Source organism: Typopeltis vanoorti, chromosome 9 (genome assembly GCF_054136105.1).
Source record: "Typopeltis vanoorti isolate ZY-2024b chromosome 9, IOZ_Tvanoo_1.0, whole genome shotgun sequence".
Taxonomy (NCBI): domain Eukaryota; kingdom Metazoa; phylum Arthropoda; class Arachnida; order Uropygi; family Thelyphonidae; genus Typopeltis; species Typopeltis vanoorti.
The window spans coordinates 68,009,408-68,036,253 of NC_143557.1; the positions used below are offsets into that span (position 1 = coordinate 68,009,408).

General features: G+C 37.3%; 1 protein-coding gene across 1 annotated transcript in view; it reads left to right on the forward strand.

Moving 5' to 3' along the window:
* The first annotated feature begins 7,237 nt into the window (after positions 1-7,237).
* Positions 7,238-26,846, forward strand: part of Dad1 (dolichyl-diphosphooligosaccharide--protein glycosyltransferase subunit) — a 44,588-nt gene continuing 24,979 nt past the window's right edge. The window contains exons 1-2 of the mRNA XM_090397529.1: positions 7,238-7,680; positions 20,448-20,602. Of these exons, the coding sequence (XP_090253655.1) occupies positions 7,470-7,680; positions 20,448-20,578 (342 nt within the window). The 5' untranslated portion in view covers positions 7,238-7,469 and the 3' untranslated portion in view covers positions 20,579-20,602. The remainder of the gene's footprint in view (positions 7,681-20,447; positions 20,603-26,846) is intronic.

Consider the following 26,846-nt stretch of genomic DNA (forward strand, 5'->3'; position numbering starts at 1 on the left):
TCACATTCGCAGTTCAAGACCATGCTGGTGTGTTTCTTGATCACAAGGGGATAGTTCACTATGAATTCATTGAACAGGGACAAACGACAATGCTATTTAGAGGTGCTGAAAGGATTACGAGATTCTGTTCGGAGAAAAAGACCTGAATTGTGGCCTTACAAGTGGACCATCCATCATGATAATGCTGCGCTCATCGTGTTTCTGGCCAAAAAATCGGTTACCGATATAGGTCATCCTGCTTATTCACCTGACTTATCTACCTGTGATTTCTGGCTGTTTCCAAAATTAAAGACTGCTCTAAAATGACGAAGTTTTTCTGACATTGCTGTATCCAGCATAATGTGATAAAGGAGCTCAAGAGTATTCTGAAAAAGAGTTCCAGGCCAGTTTCCAAAATTGGGAACACCGTCTAAACCAGTGTCTAAAGACACAAAGGGTTACTTCGAAGGCGACAATGGCAAATAATGTATGGTTCCGAACGTAAATTGTCACACTTCGTGTGTGTGTGTGTGTGTGCGTGCGTGCGTGCGTGCGTGCGTGCGTGCGTGCGTGCGTGCGTGCGTGTGTGTGTGTGTGTGTGTGTGTGTGTGTGTGTGTGTGTGTGTGTGTGTGTGTGTGTGTGTGTGTGTGTGTGTGTGTGTGTGTGTGTGTGTGTGTGTGTGTGTGTGTGTGTGTGTGTGTGTGTGTGTGTGTGTGTGTGTGTGTGTGTGTGTGTGTACATACCCACACACTGTATAATACATAGCTATCAACAAATTTATCCGAACACTCACAATTTAAGGAAAAATTTTAACTTGCATGAAAATAAGTACAAAAATTAACTCAATATAGAGAAACCTGTGTACCACAGTAATTAACTTTTTAATAATATTGGATAATATTGCGGATTCCAATGTAAGCACTAATGTGTTTTTAATGTAATTCTTATTCTAGTTTAATAACTGAACTGATGATGTCTTATGATACTTAAGACGAAATATTTACATATTATTAAAAAGTTAATTACTGTGGCATACGTGTGAATTTATAGTTAAAAATTGCACTCCAACTCTACATAATTTATATGTGCTCTCTGTTCTTCATACATTCATTAATTCGCTTAGGCATGGACTCTACCAATTTTCGTCACTAGTAAACAATCTTGAGTAAGTGTAGCTTACCTTTTTTGCCCACATTTTTTCATCTCATCTCATCTTCCTTTTCTCTCTTTTACCTTGCAGTGTCGAGGGTTTATTAATCATCGGGCCTCAACCGCTCACAGGATAAGGTGGTCAGCCCTATGCTCCGGTGTATCCTATGTCGGCTGTGGTGTTCAGTTCTCAAGGCCGGTTTGCCTGCTTTGCGGGATGAAAAACCCCAGATAAACTGGGGCGAAAACCCCTACTGTCCACGCTCAAGACTGGCTAACTTGACTATCGCTGAGGAAGATCCTTCAGCTCCTCACGTCACCGACGAGAATCGAACCTCGGACACTCCTTACCCATGCATATGTTTGCGAAGCCGCACAGCCACTAAGCTTGAGGAGAAAAGGTACCGCTCTCCCTAAACCTCTTATCTCTTTAAAATCGCATTAACAGTACCAACACCACACTCATTGCCAATTTGTCATTGAGTGATGGATGTGTGCTGAGAAAGAGTACATATTTTTGAACGTGTTCTTAGAGTATCCATTTTATAGCTACAAAAATTGAAAAAAACCCACTACAAATGTCAACGTGTTTACACTATTAAAAACGCACAACACTATTAATAAACATCGTAGAGACAGTTAAAGCGTGCAGCACTCAGTAAAAATAGTGAACTAAAACCAAAATCAAAATTATTTTTAACTGAGACAAAAAACCAAAACTTGACGATAATTCAGCTTTTTGGAAGTTTTTTCCCCCACTTGGTTAGAATACAATAAGACCGCGCGGTTAGCCTAGTGGCTTTGCGCTTCGCAACCATATGCCTGGTGAAGGAGTGTCCAAGGTTCGATTCCCGTAGTAGACGTGAGGAATTTGAGGATCTTCCTCAGGCATAGCCAAGTTAGCCGGTCTTGGGCGCGGTCAGCAGGGTTTTTTCCGCCAGTTTATCTAGGTTTTTTCATCCCGCAAACAGGCAAACCGGCCCCGTGAACATACGCCTCTACAGTCAAAAATATATCCCCCCCCCAAGCGGCAGACCAGGCGACGGGTCGGTTGGGAGTAGTACTAACAAGAAGTCGCATCTAAAGTAACATGCGGACCCTGAATGGGAAGCGGGAATAACGCGTAGAAGAAGTTAGAATATAATAAATTTAGTTTAATCCTTTATCCAAGTGTAAGCAAACAAAGTTTGCGCCTGAAGTATCTTCAGGACTGAGGCAACTCGCGGTCGCGGTAAGTTGCCTCAGTCCTTACCGCGACCGCGAGTTGCCTCAGTCCTGATGATACTTCAGGAGCAGACTTTGTTTGCTTACACTTGGATAAAGGACTGAGGCAACTTACTGCGACCGCGAGTTGCCTCAGTCCTGAAGATACTTCAGGCGCAAACTTTGTTTGCTTACACTTGGATAAAGGATTAAACTAAATTTATTATAGTCTAAATTTATTATATCTAACCAAGTGGGGGAAAAAAAACTTCCAACATCTTTCTCTAAATCCAGAGTAATTTAATAATAAGATGAGACACCTTTTGGCAACTCTATAGGTAAATATGACTTCCCCATTGTTTTCACCTTAGTATCACTACCTCTGGGTATGGCTCTCACTGACGAGACCTCAATAAAAGTCGAAACCGGTCTGGGTAGTGGCCCTTCCCTTAATGCATAGCATTATACATGTCCACAAGGAGATGTTCTTTGCATTATGGAAGATACCGAGACAAGGAGTGATGAGAGCTTGGTCCACCTTTACCACGAGTTGCCTCAGTCCTGAAGATACTTCAGGCGCAAACTTTGTTTGCTTACACTTCGATAAAGGATTAAACTAAATTTATGAAAATTCAGCTTGTTCAGATTAAGACATAGTAACGAGTTTCTTCAATGTAGAATAGGCGGAATTAATTTTTATGGATGATAATTCCATGCAACATTGTACACGAGGAGTGGAGATAATTCTGGAGAACGAGGATATTAATGGAAACGAGTGGTCAGCACGCTTATCAGATCTCAATCCTATAGAACATGGTTTGGACGGAATAGGAGACGCATTGCTGCTCGAAATTCCCCTCCAGAAAACAAACCATATCCTTACTCCTAAATCATTCGGTGCTAAGCATGGTACGATGTCGTAACAGCTGCATCACTTCGGAGTGGACATATTCCGTACAGAACTGTCTCTCCGCATAGCTTTTTCGTAAGTTTAGATGAATAAAAAGCAAACTAAACCTCTTGATTACTCAATCCTGAACCAAAAGTCACTCTGATTGAATATTCCTCCCCTCCTCCGTATTGGGTAAAACGACCTCGCCTATTCTTTATAGGGGACTAAAAGGTGTTAGCAGATGTATTTATATTTATAAAAAAGCGTGAAATTAGTTTCGGTATTTATTTATATTTGTTACTAATTTAGGGTTTATAAAGAGCATAGGCACACTTTATAATCTCCGCAATTAGAAGAAATTCAACTAAAAAGTATAAAAGTAGTTTGTGTATTTTTACTTGAAGGATATGCCTAGGAGTAACTCATATTATATTATATCACTGCAGTTATAGTTCGCCCACCGATTAGAGATCCCTCGACACTTCTGCGCATGTCAGAAAAAGGAGAATCCGTTCCGATAATAGGCTAATCAATCTGTCTTCTGGGATGTGTTTGTTTATTAATACAGGTCGGAAAATTTCGCTTTTCTTTTACGAATATTGTAGTTTTTAAAGTGTAACTATTTTGCTTGTATAATAGTAGGAAAAATGTACGTAGAGTATTAACAAAATTGAAAAAGGTATAGCATAAAATAAAAATTTAACTAAGTTTATTTTTAAGAAAGTTTTCTATAAAATAAAAAATAATTATACAGCAAAATAGAAATTTTTTCAAATGAACTTAGATATTCTAAACTTACAGTTGAGAGAACTGAGACACTTTAATATCTGAACAGATTAATTATTTATGACTTGTTGTGACTCTTTTAACAAACCCATGCAAAAAAAAGTTGGGAAAAAATACCATTATCAAATCTTTTAATCTTCATAGTCACCTGAATCGGTGTCCGAATCGCCATCACTTTCACTTAAACTGATCACCAAAGGTTCACATAATTCTTCGATAGTTCCGTCTCTTTCCCAATACACATTTTCCAATGAGGTGACATGAAAGCAATATTTTCCCCAGTTTCGAACTGTAATACTTTCAATCGCCTGTTCTGAAAGCTTTAAAAGTTTCGACATGTCAATATCTCCAGTTACGTTGCGATGTCGAATGAAACTTTTCACTTCTGCCCAAACATACTCAATAGTATTAATATCGCAATGATATGGTGGTTGCCTCAAAGGTAGAAATCCATGCTCTTTGAGCATCGTGTCGAATTTAAATAGTTTAGTAGTGGGCGAGTTTGTTTTGACCAAATTAAGCAATTCAATTTTCCGCATATCTGGGAAATGAGAAATGTTATTTGCAGAGAGCCAATCAATAAGAATTTGCTTCTTATTAGACCAATTTGGAACTTTGTTTGATCGAATAGAGTGATATGAAGCGTTATCAATTATAACAACAGCATATTTAGGAAGGTTTGGAATCAGTTTTTCTTCTGCCCACTTTTCGAAGATCGTATAATTCATTTGCCTATGGTAATTGCTTTGTATAGTAAGTTTGAATTCGGTAAAAAAAAAAACCTTTCTCCACCCGCACACAAAATTATTAACCGCAGCGAGGCATTTCCGGTTTGCAGCACTCAGCATTCTTCTTTAGACTGCCAACAATTTCCATTAGTTAAATTACTATCAATCCAAGTTTCATCTAGATACACAATCGGTTTTTTCCCCTCCCTGAAACGTCTTATTGCTCTCAAATACTGCGTTCTAGATAAAACAATGTTCACTTCGCTCCATGATAAATTTCCTTTTATTCTGGGACTTTTTAAAACAAAATCCGATTTCATGAAGTATTTTCCTTAAAGTTTCTCTTTTCCAAGAAAAATTAATTCTTTCTTTAAGCACAGGAATCAATTTCGGAACAGTTGGCACTCTTTTCTCGACCACGTAAAATTCGTGAATAGTTCTTCTTATAACGTCTACATCAAAATCATTCAAAGCTACGGTTTCGATGGTTTTCTTTACTCTGGCGCTTTTTTTTAGGAGATTTGAATTTTGACTTACCTTCACTTTTTGATTCCCTACGAATTCTTTCGTAGGGAATCAAAAAGTTCGTCACCCGATTTCGTAGGAAATCGGGTGACGAACAGTCGACCCCGATACGCCCGCAATTGCACTTGCATGTTTTATGACTTGAGAAAGGAGAACAAGGAGACGATCCTTTTTCGCAGAATGTCAGCACATTATTCAATATTCTTTTGCAAGAGCTACTGAAACGTTTAACAACAGAACTTGTTGAATGTATAGGATCCATCATACAAATTAATAATAAAAAAATAATGCAAAAAAGCGACAACAAAAATCAAGCTAGTACTAGTACAGCGACAGACAAGAAAACACGTGATTTCGCATGTTGGCGACCAATTCGTACATCCTTCATTTCTTTCTCCCCTTCAGCATGAATCGACCGTTCTTGGCAAAATGCCAAGGAGAGGTCTACAAACGGTGGGCGAACTATAGTAAAGATATGCTATTAGAAGGCACAAAAATTAGTTTCCTCATATTTACGTAGCGGTGGAGGTATGTATGGTGTTGATACGTTCTTTTTATAAGGCGTTGATTCGTCCCCATCCAGATTACTGTGCTCAGGTCTGGGCGCATGGATTCCTTGGAGATGAGGAAGTGGTAGAAAAGATTCAGATGCGGGTGACCAAGTTGGTGAGTGATATAAGGAATGTCCCTACATTTGATAGATTGAGAGTTTGTGAATTACATAGGTTGTTGATAGGTGGAGAAGAGTGGATATGATAGTGCATTCAAGTTACTAAAAGGTTTTTATACGATTGAATGCAGGGGAAATATTTCAGCAATGGGATAGTGGTAGAAGGAGAAGAGATCATCTCTGGAAATTAAGTAAGAATGTGGTTAACAAGGATGTGAGGACTAGATTTTTCGCTTGGAGTGTGGTAAATAAATGAAATGCGTTACCTGACTCAGTTGTGAGTGCTTCGTCTGTAAACGATTTAAAGAAGAGGTATCATCATAGATATTGTGTGGGTAGTTTGGGTCTCTGCAATGAATCTTTTGATTCCAAGGGGATACCTGTATAACAGGGACGAATTCTCCATGCTTGCTGTGCAAGCTCATTAATTGAGAAAGAAATAATAGTTATTTCTTAATAAATGCATGCATTTATAAGCATTCCATTTAGGCTTTTATTTTTGTCGACAGAAGCTTGCGCGGCAATAATTGAGCTTTGTGTTGTGTTTCGAAGGCCGATGCTTGCTCGGTTGTGAGAGCTTCCAGGTCCTCGCTGCAACACTGTGATTTCATGCACGCTCATAGCCATTTTCGCTCCCTTCACGTCGTCTTAAACACTGGCCATACGCAGTAAAAGTAGCTCTAGCCAGTCAGCGTCAGCCAGCCTTTACAAGTGTGCATGTTGCTTGGGAAAATTAAGTTACAACCAATTTTTATGAAGATGTTATTGACCAGTTCATAAAGAAAAACCGTAGGGTAGAATTTTTATTCAAGTAGCTAAATTGAAAAATATAGAATATCATTTGCAAAATAAATGTTGTATTTGTATGATTAAATGTACATAAATTTCTAAATATATAGTTTTAAATGGTCCGAAATTCATCATTCCGCTAATTAGACTTCAATCACACCTCTCACTCCCTGAATGATAACAAGATCAAGCGTGAATTTAAAGACCAGCATTCGCCCCTACTGTATAATAATAATGATATCGTCATGCATATACGTATGTATTTATTATATATCTGCATAGCGATACAGGTAGGCCTGTTTATGTATTTTCTCTATTTCTGTGTCAATGTAAGAAGGGAAAGCAACTATAATTAGCGATTAATATATTACACTTGCTAGAAGTCGGCAAACTGGATTGAATGCTTTCCTGATTTCATTAAAATCCACCAGTCGCTATTTGCTATTAAAAACGCTGATTTATTAATTATTTGGTCGGCGTGTCACTAAATTGTATTGCATATGCCGAATGCGCCACCTTTTAACTCAGAAGAAATAATAAATGAGGGGATCTTGAAGCAAAGCAGTTTATATATTTGCTTTTTTTGTTCATGTTAAGTCATTGTTTTTAGTTTGGAGTACTTTAATGCTGTTTAAAAAAATTTAGCAACATATCTTGCAAATTTTTGTTCCTTCGAACTGATAACGTTAATGCTGACACGTGTCAACTTTGCGGTTTTATTCTAAGACTGAAGTGTGTGTTAGCAAAATGGTTGTGAGTGTGTTCTCTGTGTTGTCATCTTTTTATAATGAATACAAAACAAATACTCCTCAAAAACTTAAAATTATAGATGCATATTTGATATATATTTTGCTGACAGGCATCGTCCAGTTTGTGTATTGTTGTCTAGTTGGAACATACCCTTTCAATTCTTTCCTTTCAGGATTCATATCATGTGTTGCTTCCTTCGTCCTTGCAGGTAAGTGGCAATGACGCGACTATTGGATTTTCATACTAGAATCTAATATTTGGCTAGATAGATTTTCACGAAATACTAATTCAGAAAACAAGTAACTCTGTGTCCACTAATTAGCAATCACTTACAGAGTAAAACTTAACAGTAAAACTTTGTTCCCTGATGATGCAAAGTTGGGTAGGACAATAGTGAATACAGAGGATGTCAAAATCTTGCAGGATGATTTGGATAGATTGGAGGTCTGGGCTAAGGAGAATGGATGTCAATTTAATGTGACAAAATGTAAGGTTATGCATTTTGGGTTGAAAAGATTAACAGCAGTATACCACATTGGTGGAACTGTACTCCTCCAGGAGATTGATGAGGCCAGGGATGTGGGAGTGTTGGTGGATAGGGAGATGAAGTTTAGGGGGCATATTGCAAAAGTGGCTAAATCAGCTCATCAAATCACTAGGTTGCTGAAAAATACTTTGACGAGCAGAGATAAGCACGTTATTGTTCCTCTGTACGGAGCCTTGATAAGACCTCATCTTGACTACTGTGCTCAGATTTGGTCACCTAGGTTTCTTCTTGATGGGGAGGAGGTTGAGAGGATCCAGAGGCGAGTGACCAATATGATAGCAGGTCTATGGAATGAACCTTATGAGAACAGGTTGAAGATTTGTGGATTGCAGAAATTGGTTGATAGGTGGAAAAGAGGAGATATGATTGAGACATTCAAATTGCTGAAGGGTTTCTATAGGATTAATTCAGAGAATATTTTTTTTGAGATCAGGACTGGTGGTGGGAGAACTAGGGGATACTATGGAAGCTGAGCAAGAGTGTGGTTAGTAAGGGTATTAGAGCTGGGTTTTTTTACTTTTAGAGTGGTAAATGAGTGGAATAAGCTTCCAGAGTCTTGTGGGTGTTATGACAGTGAATGAGTTAAAGGCAAGGTATGGTAGATACTGTGAGAATGTCGAATAGTTGTGTGGACATGATGTTTAGGGCCTCCCTCGATGAGTCTAAGGACTCCTTGGAGTAGCCTAGTAGTAGTAGTAATAATAATAATAATAATAATAATAATAAGAGTTGCAATTACCATCCGCTTCAGTTGGCTAACTTCGTGTTTAATTCCTTTTTTCTTTCGGTGGTTGTGGAATGGAATTTTCTTGTTTCTTCCCCATTTGGAATCAGTGTGCAAGGCCATTGATCTGAATTTTCTATTTTAAATATTGTAATTCAACAACATGTTTAGTTGATTATATTACACAAGCTATTTGCCGATTATGCAGTTGGTGGCCACAAACCGAAATAGGATTCTCACTTAAAAGTGAGATTCTTCCCATTCAGCAGTTAAGAACATTTACTTGTGGAGATGGGAGTTTTTTTTGGCCTTAATCACATTATTCTAAACAATGTCCCAGAAAGTTTAAAAATCAGTTGAATTGCAGTATTTTAAGGGCTAGCTAATAAATAAAGGTATACATTTTTGGTATAGAACTAAAACAGCATATCATCATAAATAAATTACTTTTATGTACACTATAAAGTACCCTCAAACAGTGTACAAGATGCTCTGATGGTAATATTTAAGTTTAAATTATTACTAACTTCTTATTAGTGATTGTCCTCTGAATAACAGTTATGGTATTTTTAGATCTTATATTTTGGTCTTTTAAGATACTTCTCAAACTTGGTCAGTAAAAAATCTTATTTTTTTTCTAGGTCTTTTTCTTCCATCAGAAACACGTGTTTTTCTAACCTACCCTCTCTCATTCTGATTAAATGATCACATCACTTTCGATTAACTGTGATTAACATTAATGAATGCCAACAATGTAAAGTTCCTAATATCTTCATTTTAAATATGATTCTGCCATTGATGCTATCTGTTCACTCCTAATTTTTTCTCAGAACTTGCATCTCATATTTGTAGTATTTGATCCACTGTTTATTTCTAGGTATTGTGTGTATAAAGGTTAGGTTAGATCTATCCCCTGCACTGAGTGTTCTGATGCCATGGAGATACCCATATAATTGCCGGCAAAGGTTGGTCGATTGGTAGAGCCTCTGCTACTAATGGCTCAGTTAAGTAAGTTTGAGCGCGGTTAGTAGTTGGAAGGGGGGGACAATCGTTCGATGCTGTCGGCACACTCTCCCTAGATGAGTCTTTGGACTCCCTGGAGGTGTCAAAATAATAATAATAATAATAATAATCAAACCAATTTAACACTGTCTTGCATGAAACTAGTTTAGTGTTTTGTCCCATTATCTCTTATTCTGTATAAATTTATTCATTTGGTTCACAAAAAAAAATCTTTTTGTGATGATGGCAGAAATGCTTGCTTTTTTATATTTTTCTTTTCAATGTGATATTCATTTTTATTCTACTTCAATGGTGATCACTACCTATTTCACATCCTGTAGTAATGACTAGTAGCACTAGTCATTACTACGGGACTAGTTTGTCCTCAACTGAATGTTCCTGTTCTGCTGTTTCTGAACAAGGACCAAGTTTTTCTTTGTCAGCTGCTTTTGCTAATCATTTGAAAAATTCTTCTACTTCTTCCTCAGAACTTTCTGTAAGACTTGACATAAATATAAATGTATTCCATGTCCAATTTTGAAATTTGCTTACATCCCTACTTTTCTGCCATTCGAGAAGTTTATCTTTGTGTTTAGTGTTGAATCCATAGCTGTTCCTTCCTTTTCCAGATCACTGTGGTGAATAAAATATCTTGCTACTACTGTTTAGCAGAATTTCATTTCAGTAATACCAATTATGTCAACATGGTATGTCTCTAATTCTTCTGGCAATTACACATCTTTATACTGATACTTATATTAATTGTGACTCTTCAGTTTTACTGATATTGAGTTTGTTCTCATAGCTGACTTTTCATTATTTGCCTTTGTTTCCTGATTAAAACAGGGGGAGCCTTGTTTGACTTAATAACACCTTGGCTTACATAACATCTCATCATGTTGTACTATTTTTTTTGGTTTAGCCAATACAGCATTAGCTAAGTCCCAGATTGCCAGCCCATCCTTATTCATTTAGTATCCAGATGGATACCTGTTAATGGAGCATCCCACAAGAAGGTGAGGATGGGTCAGAAGCCCTGGTTTGTTCTCTGCATTCCTTAAGGCTATGTTATTACCCAACTGGTTGAGCATGTGGTTATCATATCCACTCTCCAAAGGCTGCAGGTTTGAATCCCGCCTTGGGCATAGATGTTTTGTGATTGTCTGTGAAAATGCTAGTCGTAGTGGTGGGCGGTAGATGGCGTTTGGTGTAGTTGCAGTTCGTTAGGTGGTGGAGATAGAGTTGTAGAGTAGGTGCCATCCCTTGATGAATCTTTGGACTCCCTGAAGGTGTCGCGTATTAATAATAATAATAATAATGCGCGTATGACAGAGAGGAGTTTAGAAGGAGGGCCATAATCGCAAATGACATTATGCACAGGTTATGCAGATGGTGTGGTGTGGAATTCGTGGACGTGTGGAATGAGTTTGATGGGCGAAAGGACTTATACAAGTTGGATGGCCTGCATTTAAATGGACTTGGTGTGCGGAGACTGGAAAAAGTGTTGTTGAATGAAGTGAAAATGGATGTGCAGATCCAGGGAAATTAGAACTACCAAGGAGGGGGGGGGGAGTGGATATGCGGACATCAGTGAGACAGTTGACTGTAATAATGTATATAATGTACTCGAGCCAGTACTAAGGACAAAAAATGGGAATGGGATATTTAGAATAACGCTTCAAGATAGGGGTGGGACAAAGGGATCACTGCATTTCATGTATACTTATGCCAGGAGTATTAGGAACAAGAAGGAAGAATGTTTGGCCTTGATTGACTCTTCTTGGCCACGGGTTATTGGCATTAGTGAAGCATGGCTGACAGAAGATGATATAGTTAGTGGGATAGAATGTGTAGGGTATAGTGTGTTTAGGAGGGACAGGGAGAATAAAATGGGGGGGCGGTGTTATTGATGATAGCTGATGAACTGCAGCCAAGGAGAATTGAAGTTGTATCGCAGGATAGTGAAAAGAGATCATTTGAGGTTATTTGGTGTGATTGAGACTGGCAGAATAAAATATACAGTTGGGTGCTGCTATAGACCAGGTGATGGAATAGATTGTGGAGATAGTATGCATAAACAAATTGATGAAATGAGTGGAAGGAGGGTAATTATTATGAGGGATTTCAACTATGGTAACATTGATTGGAAGGAGGAGAGGACACACGTGAGGAAAGAAATGGATTTTATTAAATTATTAAGGGATAACTATCTGAGACAGCATGTAATTGAAAATACTAGGGGGTGTTAGAGTGCTTGACCTGGTAATACCATCTCAGAATTTGACTGTAAGGAATATGACCATGTTGCCACCTATTGGCGAGAGTGATCATAAGAGTGATCAAAATTCCACACCTTTAGCTACCTGGGAGGTAGCTAAAGGTGTGGAATTTTCAATGAATTACCGTGCTGGCAAGTATGACAAGCTTAGAAGATTGCTTGGATCAGTGCCATGGCATGAACAACTGCAATGGCTGGACTTCGATAGAGCATGGGAAGTGGTCAAGGATCATTTACAGGAGGTTATGGCTGATTGTATACCTAGGGTCTGAATAGCAAAACAAGTAGGGGTTAAATGGATGAATAATGCCATTAAGCTTGAGCTGCAAAAAAAGAAACAACTGTGGAGGGGATTTAATGAAAGGGGTGACCTGCAGGCACATGAACGGTATAAAGTGTAGGCCACAAGGGTAACGAGTGTGGTAAAAAAAAGCAAAAGCGGATTATGAAAGGAAACTAGCTATGCAAGCAAAAGAGAATCCCAAACAATTCTTTCAATATGCTGCAGGCAAAAAAAAACTGTACACGGCAAAATGATTTTAAGGAATGACAATGGTACAGAGTTTACTGAATCAGTCAATATAGTGGAGTTACCGAGCGCGCACTTTGCAAAAGTATATCATCCAGGTGGTGACATTGAAAAAAATGAAGAAACCATTAGTTTATACGGGAATTGTGATGAATGAAGTGGAGGTGAATAGTCTATTACAGAACCTTAATGTGAATACATCTGTGGGATTGGATGGTATACCGGCACAGGTCTTGCGTGAAGCGGCTAAGGAATTATCAGTGCCCTTGACCATGTTGTTTAATCTGAGTCTCGGGTCTGGTTTAGTCCCGAAGGTGTGGAAAGAGGGGAAAATAGTTTCACTGCATAAAGGAGGATCCAAGACTACGGTTGCAAATTACCGACCGGTTAGCATATCAGGAGTCGTTGTCAAGGTCTTGGAGAAAGTAGTCAAGGGAAAAATACAGGAATGGATTGATGAAAATGAGATACTGGACAGGGGACAGCATGGCTTTGTTAAGGGTAGATCATGCCTCAGTAACTTGCTCAAGTTTTATAACAAGGTGACTGCTGAACTGGATAAGGGAAATGGGTTTACAGTGATACTGCTGGACCTGGCAAAGGCATTTGACAGGATACCACATGGAATACTAATCCGTAAACTACAACATATGGGAATGGATATAGGATTGGTGAGATGGATAGGTGGTTGGTTGATGGAGAGATATCAAAGAGTAGTTTATTCAGGAGTAGAGTCCAAAAGACGGCCTGTGACTAGTGGTGTGCCACAGGGTTCTGTTCTTGGACCACTGCTGTTTAATCTGTTCATTAACGATATAGGGAAGGATCTAAGTGGAACAATTCATTTGTTCGCTGATGATGCAAAGTTGGGTAGGGCAATAGTGAATGCAGAAGATGTCAAAGTCTTGCAGGATGACTTAGATAGATTGGAGTTCTGGGCTAAGGAGAATGGATGTCAATTTAATGTGACAAAATGTAAGGTTATGCATTTTGGGGTGAAAAGATTAGCAGCAGTATACCACATTGGTGGAACTGTACTCCAGGAGATTGATGAGGCCAGGGACTTGAGAGTGTTGGTGGATAGGGAGACGAGGTTTAGGGGGCACATTGCAAAAGTAGCTAAATCAGCTCATCAACTCACTTGGTTGTTGAAAAATACCTTGACGAGCAGAGACAAGCAATTTATTGTACCTTTGTACCGAGCCTTAATTTGGTACCCAGATACCAAATCTGGGCACAAATACTGTGCCCAGATTTGGTCACCTAGGTTTCTTCTTGATGGGGAGGAGGTTGAGAGGATCCAGAGGCGAGTGACCAAGATGATAGCAGGTCTATGGAATGAACCTTATGAGAACAGGTTGAAGATTTGTGGATTGCAGAAATTGGTTGATAGGTGGAAAAGAGGAGATATGATTGAGACATTCAAATTGCTGAAGGGTTTCTATAGGATTAATTCAGAGAATATTTTTGAGATCAGGACTGGTGGTGGGAGAACTAGGGGACACTATGGAAGCTGGGCAAGAGTATGGTTAGTAAGGGTGTTAGAGCTGGGTTTTTTTACTTTTAGAGTGGTAAATGAGTGGAATAAGCTTCCAGAGTCTTGTGGATGTTATGACATTGAGCGAGTTCAAGGCAAAGTATGATACTGTGAGAATGTCGTATGGTTGTGTGGACATGATGTTTAGGGCCTCCCTCGATGAGTCTAAGGACTCCTGGAGTCGCCTGATAATAATAATGCCTTCTTCCACTTGTATAGCTTTGACTTAAGTGACCCATAAAACAGACGTGTTTAATAAATAAAGTAATGGGAGCAAAAAATTAAACACATAGGCATGTAAACATTTTATTAATCGGTATGAAATACTGGTTTCAAAATTACTATGAAATAATTGATTAGCTTATCAATTATTTTATTAACATATGTGGCAACCAGAATATTTCATATTTGGAACTATATATATGTATATGCACACATGGAAAAGGAATAGGCATATCAAAGGTTCCTAGCAAATAACTCAGCATATGCCCTGAGAGAATGTAGAGTAAAATGCAAGAAAGGGAAGCAGTGTGTGTATAAGTAGCTGAACAGAAGTAATGAAAAGATTTTGATATGAAATAGGAGATAAACATCAGGAAGGTGGCCAAATGTCTTAGAGGCTGTTGAAAAGCTTAGAAATGGAAGAAAGAATATTGACAAAGGAATCAGAGATGATAAAGGTGATAACAAAATGAAGATAGATATTCTGAATGTCTATAGTAATTACTTTGAAAAATTGCTTAATGAAATAAATTACAAATGGTGGTAGAAAATATTCAAGAGAAATGCAGTTAGGAATACACACACACATACATACATACATACATACATAATCCCCTCTGGAGTAATCTGATAAAATCCCCTCGCTAACTTGAAGGTTTATATCATATCACCTCATTTCCTTCATCTACCAAACTCTGCAATCCACATTCCTTCAACCTCTCTCTCCATAGTTGGCATTCCAAAGTCCTGATATTGCTTTATTCACTCATATCTGGACCCTTTAATCTTTCCACATCACATTGAAAACCAGTTATCCCTACATGTTAGAGTACTTCTTATCATAGCATCATTACAATGTGCATTCTTTGCAACATTGTAATATGCCCTCTAAGTCTGCTGTCAACCATCACTCTTGAATCTCATCCACTTTTTGCAGTACAACAATGTCAATATACACATCTTTATATTTCTGCACTCCAAAATTCAACACCCTGCACTTATTAATATTAAACTACCACTCCACTCCTTCGTCCAAGTTAAAATTCTATTCAAATCTTTCTGAAAAGAAATAACATCAGCAGTGCTACTTATAATTTTCCCCAACTTTTCATCATCAGCAAACAAGTTAAACAGCAAGGGTCCAAGGACAGAACCCTAGGGACTTCCACTGGTTACCATCCTTTGAGACACTGCTCCAATGACACTGCTCCAACTTGCTTGTATTATTCAGAAAGCTAGTTACCAATCCATTAACCAGTATAAAATCTATTCCCATCCTCTTCAGATTGTACACCAACTTATGCGGTAATCTCTCAAATGCTTTTGTCCAAGAATATCACTCTGTATAATTCCCTCTTATCTAACACACTCGTTACCTTATCATAAAATGCAAGTAAATTGTTAAAACAAGACTTACTCTTTGCAAATCAATGCTGACCCTCACAAAGCTATCTCCATCAACCCAATCTTGTATTCTCTTTCTAACCAATCTCTCCAACATCTTGACTACAACTGCAGTTATATAGACTGGTCTGGTCTATAATTGAAAACTTCTGTCCTAGAACCATGCTTGCAGAGTGGCTCTATTTTGCCTTCTTCCATTCCTTAGGAACCTTACCCACTGCAAGAATCTCATTAAATGGATGACATATTACCACATTCCACGTAGTAATGTCATCCATTCCCACAGCCTTATTCGCATCTAACCCAATCAGCACCTGATACAACTCTCATTTCTTTTACTGCCAGTTCTCTTAATACTTGCCTCTCTGTTATATATTGCTAGGCATCATTTACACTAGTATGATATATATGCTGATAAAGTGCTCATTCAACAATTTCACTGTATCTTTAAACTGTTATTCTTCTGCCACGACTATCCCCACCAGATTCAGTCTGCCATAATCCTTGGTATGCAGCCTATACGTTGCTTGTGTCAGATTCTGCCTTATGAATTTCCATACACTGTGAACATTTTTTCTGCACAGCTCATCTACCCAACTTATTGATGTTAGTTGACATTAGTTGACTAGAGATCTTCCATAATCACCCACCTTATAATTCCACATATATATCCCTTTTTTGGCAGTAACTTTTTCTTGTTTTACGACTTCCCAAACAAATACCTCACGATCACTGACTGAGTGGTAGTAGTGTTGTCAACAATTAGCTGTTGTTATATCTTTATTCTACTTAATTGTGCGCTTTTTCTTTCGTAACCTTTCTTACATATTCTATTGCATACTATGTTTATCCACCTTTCGTATTTACTAGTCATATGCCTATGGAAAATTTATTTGTTAAGACTGCGCCACCAGTATTTCTATATCGGCATAAGACCCGGTAATGCATCCAGTAGATCTCTCTCTTACTAGCATAAATTCCTTCAATAAAGTTTACATAAAAGTCATGGTTTCTCAAGTACTTAAACTACACTTTTAATTCCTTAGTTGTTTCCTGCCCACAAGTCCAAGTTTATTTAGGAGCAGTGCATTGTAAATTAAAAGATCAGGTGGCACTATTGACATACAAATAAAACACATTTATTTACATTAATAACAATGTACATTAATTAAACGATAGGGAGGTTACTCTCTCTACCTATCTGTTAGACCTTTAGCATGAAGAAACAAACTTTCCCTTTCAATACTAAATAACTATTCAGTATAATTACTCAATTACTTCTCTGCTTATTAAATCAAATTATTGAAACTCTAATTTACTCACAAAGAGGTTAACTAACTATGCTAAGTTATTTCACAAATCTTATGCCAATTATTAACATGCCAAATGACTCTCTTATGGACACTTCTTATAACAATTAAGTTAGTTCTTATCAGTCCATCTATAACGTATCTCCTAGGTTACAAAAGGAATGTACAACAAAATATGGAACAAACTTACAGAGACTTTGTCACTCACTCATCCAAAGGTCTTGCACTAAAGTCCCTATGCCTTTTCTTTCATCTCGGATCTTAGGCTTCCTTCTGGATTGTCTTGCTTCAGTGGCATCTCGTCGGGAAATTCGCAGGCTTTTGGACTGCAATCTGCAGTGCTCGAATAGCTTAGGTAGATCTCCTGCTGCAATGACATCTGACTAAAACTGCCTCGGGTATTTACATCGGCTGTTCTCTCATCATTCCCATTCTTCTCCTCTGGCGTGGGTTTGCCGTAACGTCCGGTCCTCTGGATCCTACTACCGATATTTCTGCGTTTAATTATTGAAGACTATCTGCCGACTTCTGGTTCTAACTGCCGACTCTTCTGCCTCTAACTGCCAGCTCTGATAACTCCCAATGTTCGGCTCAGTCCCTTTTTTATTTCACATTCTCCGGGACCTTGCACGAAGGGTTAATCCCCTGAAGAATTTGTCACGACTCCTTGATCTTCTGTTAAGACCGACCCGTTCTTTCTTCTCCTCCGTGCACTCTTTTAATCCTATCTTGTCGGGCAGTGGAAACTTGCCAATCTCTTTGACACTAACCTTTGAAGGTGTTTATATGCAGAGCTCGCAAACAACTTTCTTATACACTTAAATCGTAAACATTCTTCTGCCCCTATATAGAGCTATTATACAAAGTTCTGGTGGCAAAGCATTGCTTTTGTTTTTTGACATTCTAGAAATTTTTGTTAAAGCAGTAAGTACAGTCAATTCCCATAGGGTTATTTACATTAATATTTAGCATAAAATATATAGAGACATACAAGGTTGTTTTTTTGTAACACTAATGAGACTTCTTCTCTTCTTCTTGACCTCTGTAAAAATCGATGTAAAGCTCTTTGGTATTTTCAAGCTACATCGAGTTTTACAGTGTCAACACCTCATTAACAACTATATCTTGTGAAGTTATTGCAAGATTCGGTCACATGCCTAAGCTATTTCTCTCTCAGAAATTCAACAAACTCACTCTCATTGTTCCCATACACTATCTCCTCCTTTCATTTTCTATCCCTGCAATTAAAGTCTCCCATCAGGATCACCTTCTTTTTACATACCCAGCCAATTTTCTTAATCATTTCATAATCAGTATTTTCGACATTTCCTGGCCTATAACAGCATCTTTTCAGATATACTAACCTATTAATTTCAACTTCACACAGATTCAAAATCTGCACATGTACTATCAACTTCCACACTTTGTGGACACAATTCCGATGCAATCATTAACAGCAATCCCCCTCCTCTTTTCACCTTTCTGTCCTTCCAGAAAATTGTATATATATCGATGCAAATACTCCTTACATTTGTATACAAACATATCAATCCCTGTGTTTTTTTAGGACATTCTGCCAGCACCAACATTCTCTACTGTAGCTGGTATACCACACCTCTCTCTTTCTTTGGTCTAACCACTTCTGTTTTTTCTGATCCTGACTTTGATTGCCATTCATACCTGTCTCATCCTCACCTTTATATTCCATCGTTGTTTGTTGCATCCACATCTTCAACCTCGTATTCATTTTCCTTCTGTCATGCAACTTTAGATGTGCTATCCTGCTTTGCAAGTACCTTTTCATTATTAGCTACATTAACTTTTTGATTCTGTGCCTTCTCAGCAAATGGTCTTTCTAAATACCCAACACCCAAACATATTCAAATGCAATCCATTAACTTTGCTTCAAATTCACTCTACAGATTCACACACTGAACCCCTTTGCTTCAACCATCTTGCTGTTTGGGATCTCTGCTCTCCTCAACTTACTGTATGTGGGCAATATATTAATGACTTTTCCAACAACACCATTATCCTTTATCTCCCTCAACAACTGTACTGCTAATTCTGATGCCTGCTCTTTCCTTCTCTGCAAAGCATCAGTTATTTGTTTCATTGTTTCACCAAGAAAGCATGTCTTGTGTACTTTATTAGTCATCACACTTCTAATTATTGAGTCCTCATACAATGATATATGATTATCCTTTGACTCTTTCTTTGTAACACTAACTTCCTTCTCATTCACATCAGCCAGTCTCTTTAGTTATATAATCTCATCTTCCAGATTCTTCCATTTCACTTTTCATTTTTATCAACTCTTGCATAAGCTCTACTATGGTCCCAATGCTAGCTCCCATTTCTAAACGTTGTAATTTGTCAATATGCTTTCACATGCATTTTTTCCTTATTTTCTTTCATTCTAACAGTCCATAAATCTTTCACATTTTTCAGTGCATCATTTGAAGCAGTTTTTGCAATGCATCCACTTGGGAAAAATCCAAGGCAGAAATTGATCTTCATGCTGAAGCTTTCTGTGTCCCAATATGTGATTTTTTACAGATGCCATTTTCAGAAAGCAGAAGCAGTAGGAACAAAGAAGTAACAAAAACACAAACAAATTTTCAACACAAACACTACTTGTATCCATCATAAAAAATGAAGCACAATTATATGATAAAAAGCCACAGATACATTATTTAAAAACACTTTTAGCACAGCTCAGGTATGTTGCTAGTTTTTGATAAATCTCAATCTCTCTTTTGGAGCTATCATAGTGGAGGCATTAATTTTTCATGTTTGTCTTTGTGGCTTTTCCTATCCAAACTCCCAAGGTGGGCTACATGTTTATTGTTAACATAGGTGTTTTTTGTTTTCTTTAATGATTTATGCTTCAGAGATGATATTTTCACAGTCTGCGATTGATCATAAGATTTATCACAGTTGGTCAAATCTGTCTAGCTAGGCCTGTATTATATTTCAGATTAATTTAACTTTGATTTGAAGTGATCCCCACAGTGCTTTTCAGCAGTGCAATTTACTTACCTAGTGGTCTGTATGTAAAATAAATGAATAAATAAATAGTTTAAAAAAATAAAATAAATTGCTGCTTGTTTTCCTGTCGTCACACTGGGGATTAGGATCTTTATGGTCTGTCTCCTTTCTGCTATGTGGATAATTATTTCTTATTTCTCACTGACACCTCTTCTCTTCTTAACACTCCATAGTTTTGATGTTACTTATATCTGGGCATTTCCCCAAGTACTTTTAAATTTCTTCGTTCTGCTTCTTCCCACCCTGGCAAACCATCTGTGCATAATTAGTTTTGTAGTGAACATTGTGTGGATTGTGCATTTATGAATTTATGTTGCTGTGTGTTTATATATGCATATGTGTATGTTTTTTTTTTTGTTTTTTTTTTTCAGTGTGCTTACGACTTCAGGTTAATCCCCAGAACAAGAGCCAGTTTGTTGGTATAAACAGTGAACGGGCTTTTGCTGACTTTATCTTTGCACACATCATTCTTCATTTAGTTGTTATGAATTTCATTGGCTAAAGAAACCTGAAGACATATCTCAGGGTAAGGGTTAAAAAAAGTTATTTAAGTTATTGTGTGTCTTGCTGATTTCATATTGAAGAAATTTTTCACAAATATATATAATGTGTGTGTGTGTGTGTGTGTGTGTGCATGTGTTTTTTGTTTGGCAAATTGTTGACTAATTGACGCTCGTGCACACACATGATAAAGATCTCTTTTGCCAAAGTACCACACTAACTTGGATAGGTTCTCCTTGTGTTTGGCTACAGTTAACTTGTTGAACACTTAACTATCTGTACAGTTTACATCTTTCTCAGTTATTTTGAAATTCACCTACATATCCTTCTGGATGCTGAACATACACTGCTTGGAAATAAATCAGCAAACAGTCCTATGACCAAGGTGCATTATACCATGTAACAAGTCGTATTTGTAGCCAGTATAAGGTGAGGAATATGATGCTTTCAAGTCAGTGCAACTGTGTCCGGATGAAATGGCTGCAAGAAGGAACTGACAGAGTTTGAAAGTGGCATTATGATAGGATGCCATGTTGCAGGCCTATTTGTTTGGCAAATTATTGACTGACGACCCACCATGCACACTGAACATGACCATGGGGTGTGCTGTGATGGATAATATGTAAAAACCAGCATTTGTCAGCTGACACGTTGAATGCGAAGTTCCAGGCATCAACTGGTACACAAATCTGCACAAAAATATTCGGAACCAAGGCTCACAACATTGATTTTCACGGTAGGACTACAATAGGCAAGCCCCACATTACACTAACCAATATGCAGCATTGTCTTCAATGGTGCAAAGAGTATATACAGTAGGACTTGGAAGCTTGGAAAGCTGTGTTATGGAGCAACAAATCACACTACACCCTCTACCAAGCAGACAGGTGGGGTGTGCCAGATGCTCTGTGAACATCTCTTACCAGAGTGCGTAACCCCAACTACGAAATTAAGGCGTGTGATCATATGGTCCTGTTTTTCTTGGTTTGGCCTTGGACCTGTGTGTGTGCCATGAACATTGAACTCCAAGAGGTATCTGAACATTCTGGACAATGCATGCTTTCTACTTTGTGCCATTTCTATGAACTGACCATTGTCTCTTTCAGCAAGACAGTGCATCTTGTCATAAGGCTGCTGCTTAACTGCATGGTTTGTGAACATTGAACATCATCACACTTGGCTGACCTCCATAGAGCCCTGATCCTCAACCCTGTTGAGCATCTGTGGGATGAACTGGTGTGTCGGATGAGGTCAAGGAATGTTTACCCCACAACAGTTCAGGACATCGTTACATGCTTACAGGAAGAATGGTCAAAAATTCCCATTGATCACTATTATACACTTGTGGAAAGTATGTCCTGTAAGATTGCTGCAGTCATCGCAGTGAAAAGAGAGTTCACATCTTATTAAAGTGAGGGCTATGGCTATTTGTTCCTCACACTATGGTATCCATTGACTTCTTTCAAAGCACTGTACATTCCATGTACATATATACATCCAAAAGGGAAGTAATTTGTCTTAGCAGCCTACATAATGCAAAACATTTATCTAGGCTGCTAAGTCAATTGATATGAACTCGGCAGTCTCTATATACAAGTAGTCTAATGCAAACTTTATTTGCTTACACTTGTGTAAAGAATTAAACAAGAATATAATTGCTTGTCATATGTAATTTATTTTATAAACAAGTGGGAAAACTTTCTTTCTTTGATCCAGATTATTTTAATAAGAAGGATTGATTCCCTGGAGGTATCTGGTAATAATAATAGTGTGTGTGTGCTTGCGTGCATGCGAAAAATGACTACTCTTGGATGGAGAGTGGATTTAATCCAACCATCCTGGATGTTTTGTGAATGTCTTCAGGTGGTGGTGGTGGATGAATCTTGTTACCCAGTAAGACTACCCTGCTTATTGGGGTCTAGAGCAGGAATTTTAGCTTATTATCTAGCACTTATCCCAACTTTTAGTTACTAATGCACCATAGACTAATGATCTTTTGTTTGTGGAATTCCATTAATTTTAGTCATTTGTTCCATAAGAGTTTGTTTATTGAATGCTATTGTCTCTTGGTTGTACAGTATCTATTTAATGTCTACTGATTGACTGTTTTTATGTTTGGAACCCTTTATGGATTCATTAACTAAGATAATAGAAATGTTATTAATTTATAGGTTTAATAACTTTTTAGTACAGTCATACCCCGACTTACGTGAATCCGGAGTTATGCGGTTTCTTATATGTAGGTATTCCCGTCCCGCTTCACGCCTCACTACTAGTCGTATCTTTCAGGCGCTGGCCGCATTCGCCAGTGTCACACATGCTGTGAACAAGCACTGACATGTTTCATGCGGTCTCCATTCATACATGATTTTTATAGTCTACAACCCTTGCGATTGTTTAATGTTATGTTCTTGATAAAAATTTTATCACATAAAAAATAATAATGTCATCCAAAAGAAGCAAGTCCGATTCTTCTACAGCTAGCAAGAAAAGAAAAACGTTGACTTTGGAAACAAAACTCAACATTATTAAGGATTTTGAAGGCGGAATGAAAATTTGTGAGCTAACAAAGAAGTTCGATCTACAGGAATCCACAGTAAGAACAATCATAAAAGAAAGGTTTACAGATTTTGGAGGACATAGATTCTAACAAGGAATGAATTGTAGCCACAAGGCAAGGAATAAAAAAATCATTAGCTTGCTATGAAGAAATTTTGCGTGACAAGAAAAAGACATTATGCCGTCAGACGAATCTATTAGATTTTATGAAACCATTGACATCGAAATAACTTTCTTTTTTTTATGTACAAAAAACTACAATTATGATTATATTTCTTAAAAAAAAAATAGGTGTTTTTGTAAACCTTTGGTCCCAATTGCATGTTTGTATATATAAATTACATGCAAAATTATACCCCGAGTTACGCGAATTCGACTTGCGTGCGCTTTTTGTCGGTCCCACCTACTGCGTAACTTTGGGGTTTTACTGTAATTGATAACTGCTTTTTTTTTCTGATTGCCTTCAGTGAATATATTAGTAACTCTTCATCAACCATTGGAGGTATTAGAACAGTTTAATAAAAACTAATTTACATAAAACTTGTAAAAACTCCAGAAATGAATGAGATTCTTACATAAGTCAAGGAATGTTTGTTATATATATATATTCCACTATTAAAAAGTATAGAGCTAGTATTATCCTGTGATAGACATTGAATTATAGAAAACATTTGGAAGAAAAATGGACACACGATTGCTCAGTTTTTCATGATTCAGTTTTGTCTGAATAAATGTTTGGACAAAGAAAGCTGCAAACAGCAATCTTAATAAAAACAAAATATAAAATTTACTTGGCTGACTTTTAATGCATGTTCCTCAACTTCACTGGCTTTCATGATCCTGTTGTACTTTCATAATCGGCTAACTACATGGAGAGAGAGAGTGATGTAGATCATGAGGATTTTTTTTAGGTTTTAATGGTCATGAAGCTTGACTTTTGCTACACAGAGAAACATTGTTAAGCAGAACCTTTTCAGCTTTCCAGTTGAGAATCAGGTTATTTTACATATATATCCAAAAACTTGAACATAGAAATTGAGTATTTCTCAAAATCCACAGCTGTCATTACCAAATCCTATGGCACATAGATCAAATGGATTTCTAATCCAGCTGTGCTTAATGTTTTCTGACATACTGCATCAGTTGATCTCAAGTGATCATTTTGTCTTTCACATTTAATATAAATTTTAGTTACATTACAAAGATGTCACAAGTATATCTCACTTGGCGTTTAGATTAATGAGTTTACATGACTTCATTCCCCTTGGTTCTGATTGTGAGGAAGATCAATTATTTGAAATAATCAAATGTAAGATGGAAGATTGATTCAAGTAATGGAAATTTGAACAGCTTTTGGTATTCAGATTTTTATTATTTGAGGTTTTAATGATGTTAGGGATTCAATGTTGAAATAATTAGTAAAACTGCAAATACCAGGCACACAACTGAATTCAAGATATATCCAAGTTTGAACAAAACTTAAGGTTCCTATAGTCAGTAATGCTGCATATAGGGACAGCCTAACATTGTACCTGATGTGGAAAACTGAACCAACATAACATCTAAATAGTCTTAAAAATCAATCAGATTTTTAGAGTTTTATGAATGGATAGCACGAGAGGTCTCCTCCGATTGTGACCAAATTTTCTGAATTATGAAAAGTATAGCCATTGTTAAACTTTCACACCTCCATTCATTATAAAAATTATGGAAACAACTGCTGTGAACTTCAGTTTAATATAAACCAACATAATCGCTCAACATTTCGACCTTCACATATATACAAAGAAACAAACTGCACTACATTCTACATGTCATGCTGAAGTTACATTGATTTGGTCAACTGTTAAAACTGCCAGCCTCTTAAAAAAAAAAAAAAAAACTCTAAACATCCTGACCTCTGAAAAAAATAAAATAAAATAAAATTAAAGACATAACACTCGGCAAAGATGATTTAGTCAGTTTTGACGTTTCTACCCTTTTTACAAATGTCCCAATCAATGACGCAATTCTTCTCTTACAGAACAAATTGTTGTCCAACATTATGGCTCTCTTTGCCCATGTGCTACGTTCTGGTTACTTCGTGTGGCAAAATTTTTGCCTACAAAAGGAAGGTATGGTAATGGGCTCAAGACTCTCTCCCCACACAATTGCTAACTTTTATATGAAAGTTTTTGAGCAACGTGCTCTAGATTCCTTTACTTTAAAATCTACAGTTTGGCTTAGATATGTTGACGATGTTTTTATTATTTGGCCACATGGCTGCCAAAACACCTTCCTCAGCCACCTGAACAAACAACATGAGCACATAGAATTTACTATTGAAATTGAAAATCAGAACTCTCTTCCTTTCCTGGATACACTTGTCACACGTCTTCTCTCAGGCAGTGTATCCTTCATTGTCTACCACAAGCCTATATGTACCAGCCAATATATCATTATTAAGCCAATATGAAGTAGCATGTCATAGGATGTGACATGCTACTTCATATCAGTCATATCCTATCCTTCTGAAGACATCTTTACTCAGGACCTCACAATGACAGAACTAGAAACAGTGATTAATCAAACTGACCATGACAAATCACCTGGAATTGATTTTATCTTTGGACACATGATTAAAAACATGGGAAAAATAGCCAAAACCTGCCTTCTGAAGATATTTAACACTTCACAGAATACAGGTAAATTACCAAAAATCTGGAAAACATCAGTCATTATACCCTTCCTAACACCTAATAAAAACCCTAGTGACTGCAAAAGCTACAGACCAATAGCTTTGACTAGCACTCTCTGCAAACTAAACGAAAGAATAATATATACCAAGCTTATAAACTGGCTCTTAGAAAATAACGAGATTAACTTCTACCAAATTTAATACAGGTCTCAACACAGTACAGAAGATCAATTATTTTATTTTTACTAATCAGTCATAAATGCTTTCAAGAAAAACCACCAAAGAAGAAAACAGCAATATTTTTGAATCTCACAGCTGCCTTTGATCGTCTTTGGAGACAAAAATTAATAAAAATTGCATACGATACTGCAATAAGGGGGAATGCATTAATTTGGATTTCTGATTTCATGAAAGGAAGAAAAATGAAAGTAAAAGTTAATAGAATTTATTCCAACATGCATTGAACTTGGGGTGTGTCCCATAAGGTTCTGTCTTAAGCCCACTCCTATGTGAACAATATCCATCCTCACATAACAAATGACACAAAAATAGCATGCTACACAGGCGATGCAGCAATCTAGCACACAAGCAGTAATCCTCAACAATCTGAAAAAGTCCTAAATAATTCAATAAAAGGCTTAGAAAGATGGGCAAAAGGAACTTAAATTACCGATAAACCCAGAAAAAACAAAACTGAGCATCTTCTCCTCTGATAGAAAAAATAGACACAATTTCAACCCCCCAAATCAGAATATATAATACCAGAATAGAAAAAACAGTCTCCAAAATACTTAGGTCTAACCCTAGATACTGAACTGAGATTTACAAGTCATGTTACAAATATATCTAATAAACTCTTAAAAAGCTTAATATCATCAAAAGGCTTTGTGGAACAAAGTTGGGTGCAAAACGAAGACACTCAAAACTACATATATCGCACTCATACGACCCGCTATAGAATATGCCTCATCAATCTGGGCTCCAGCTTCTACTAGCTCAAAAGTAAAACTTGACAGAGTATAATCACGAGCAG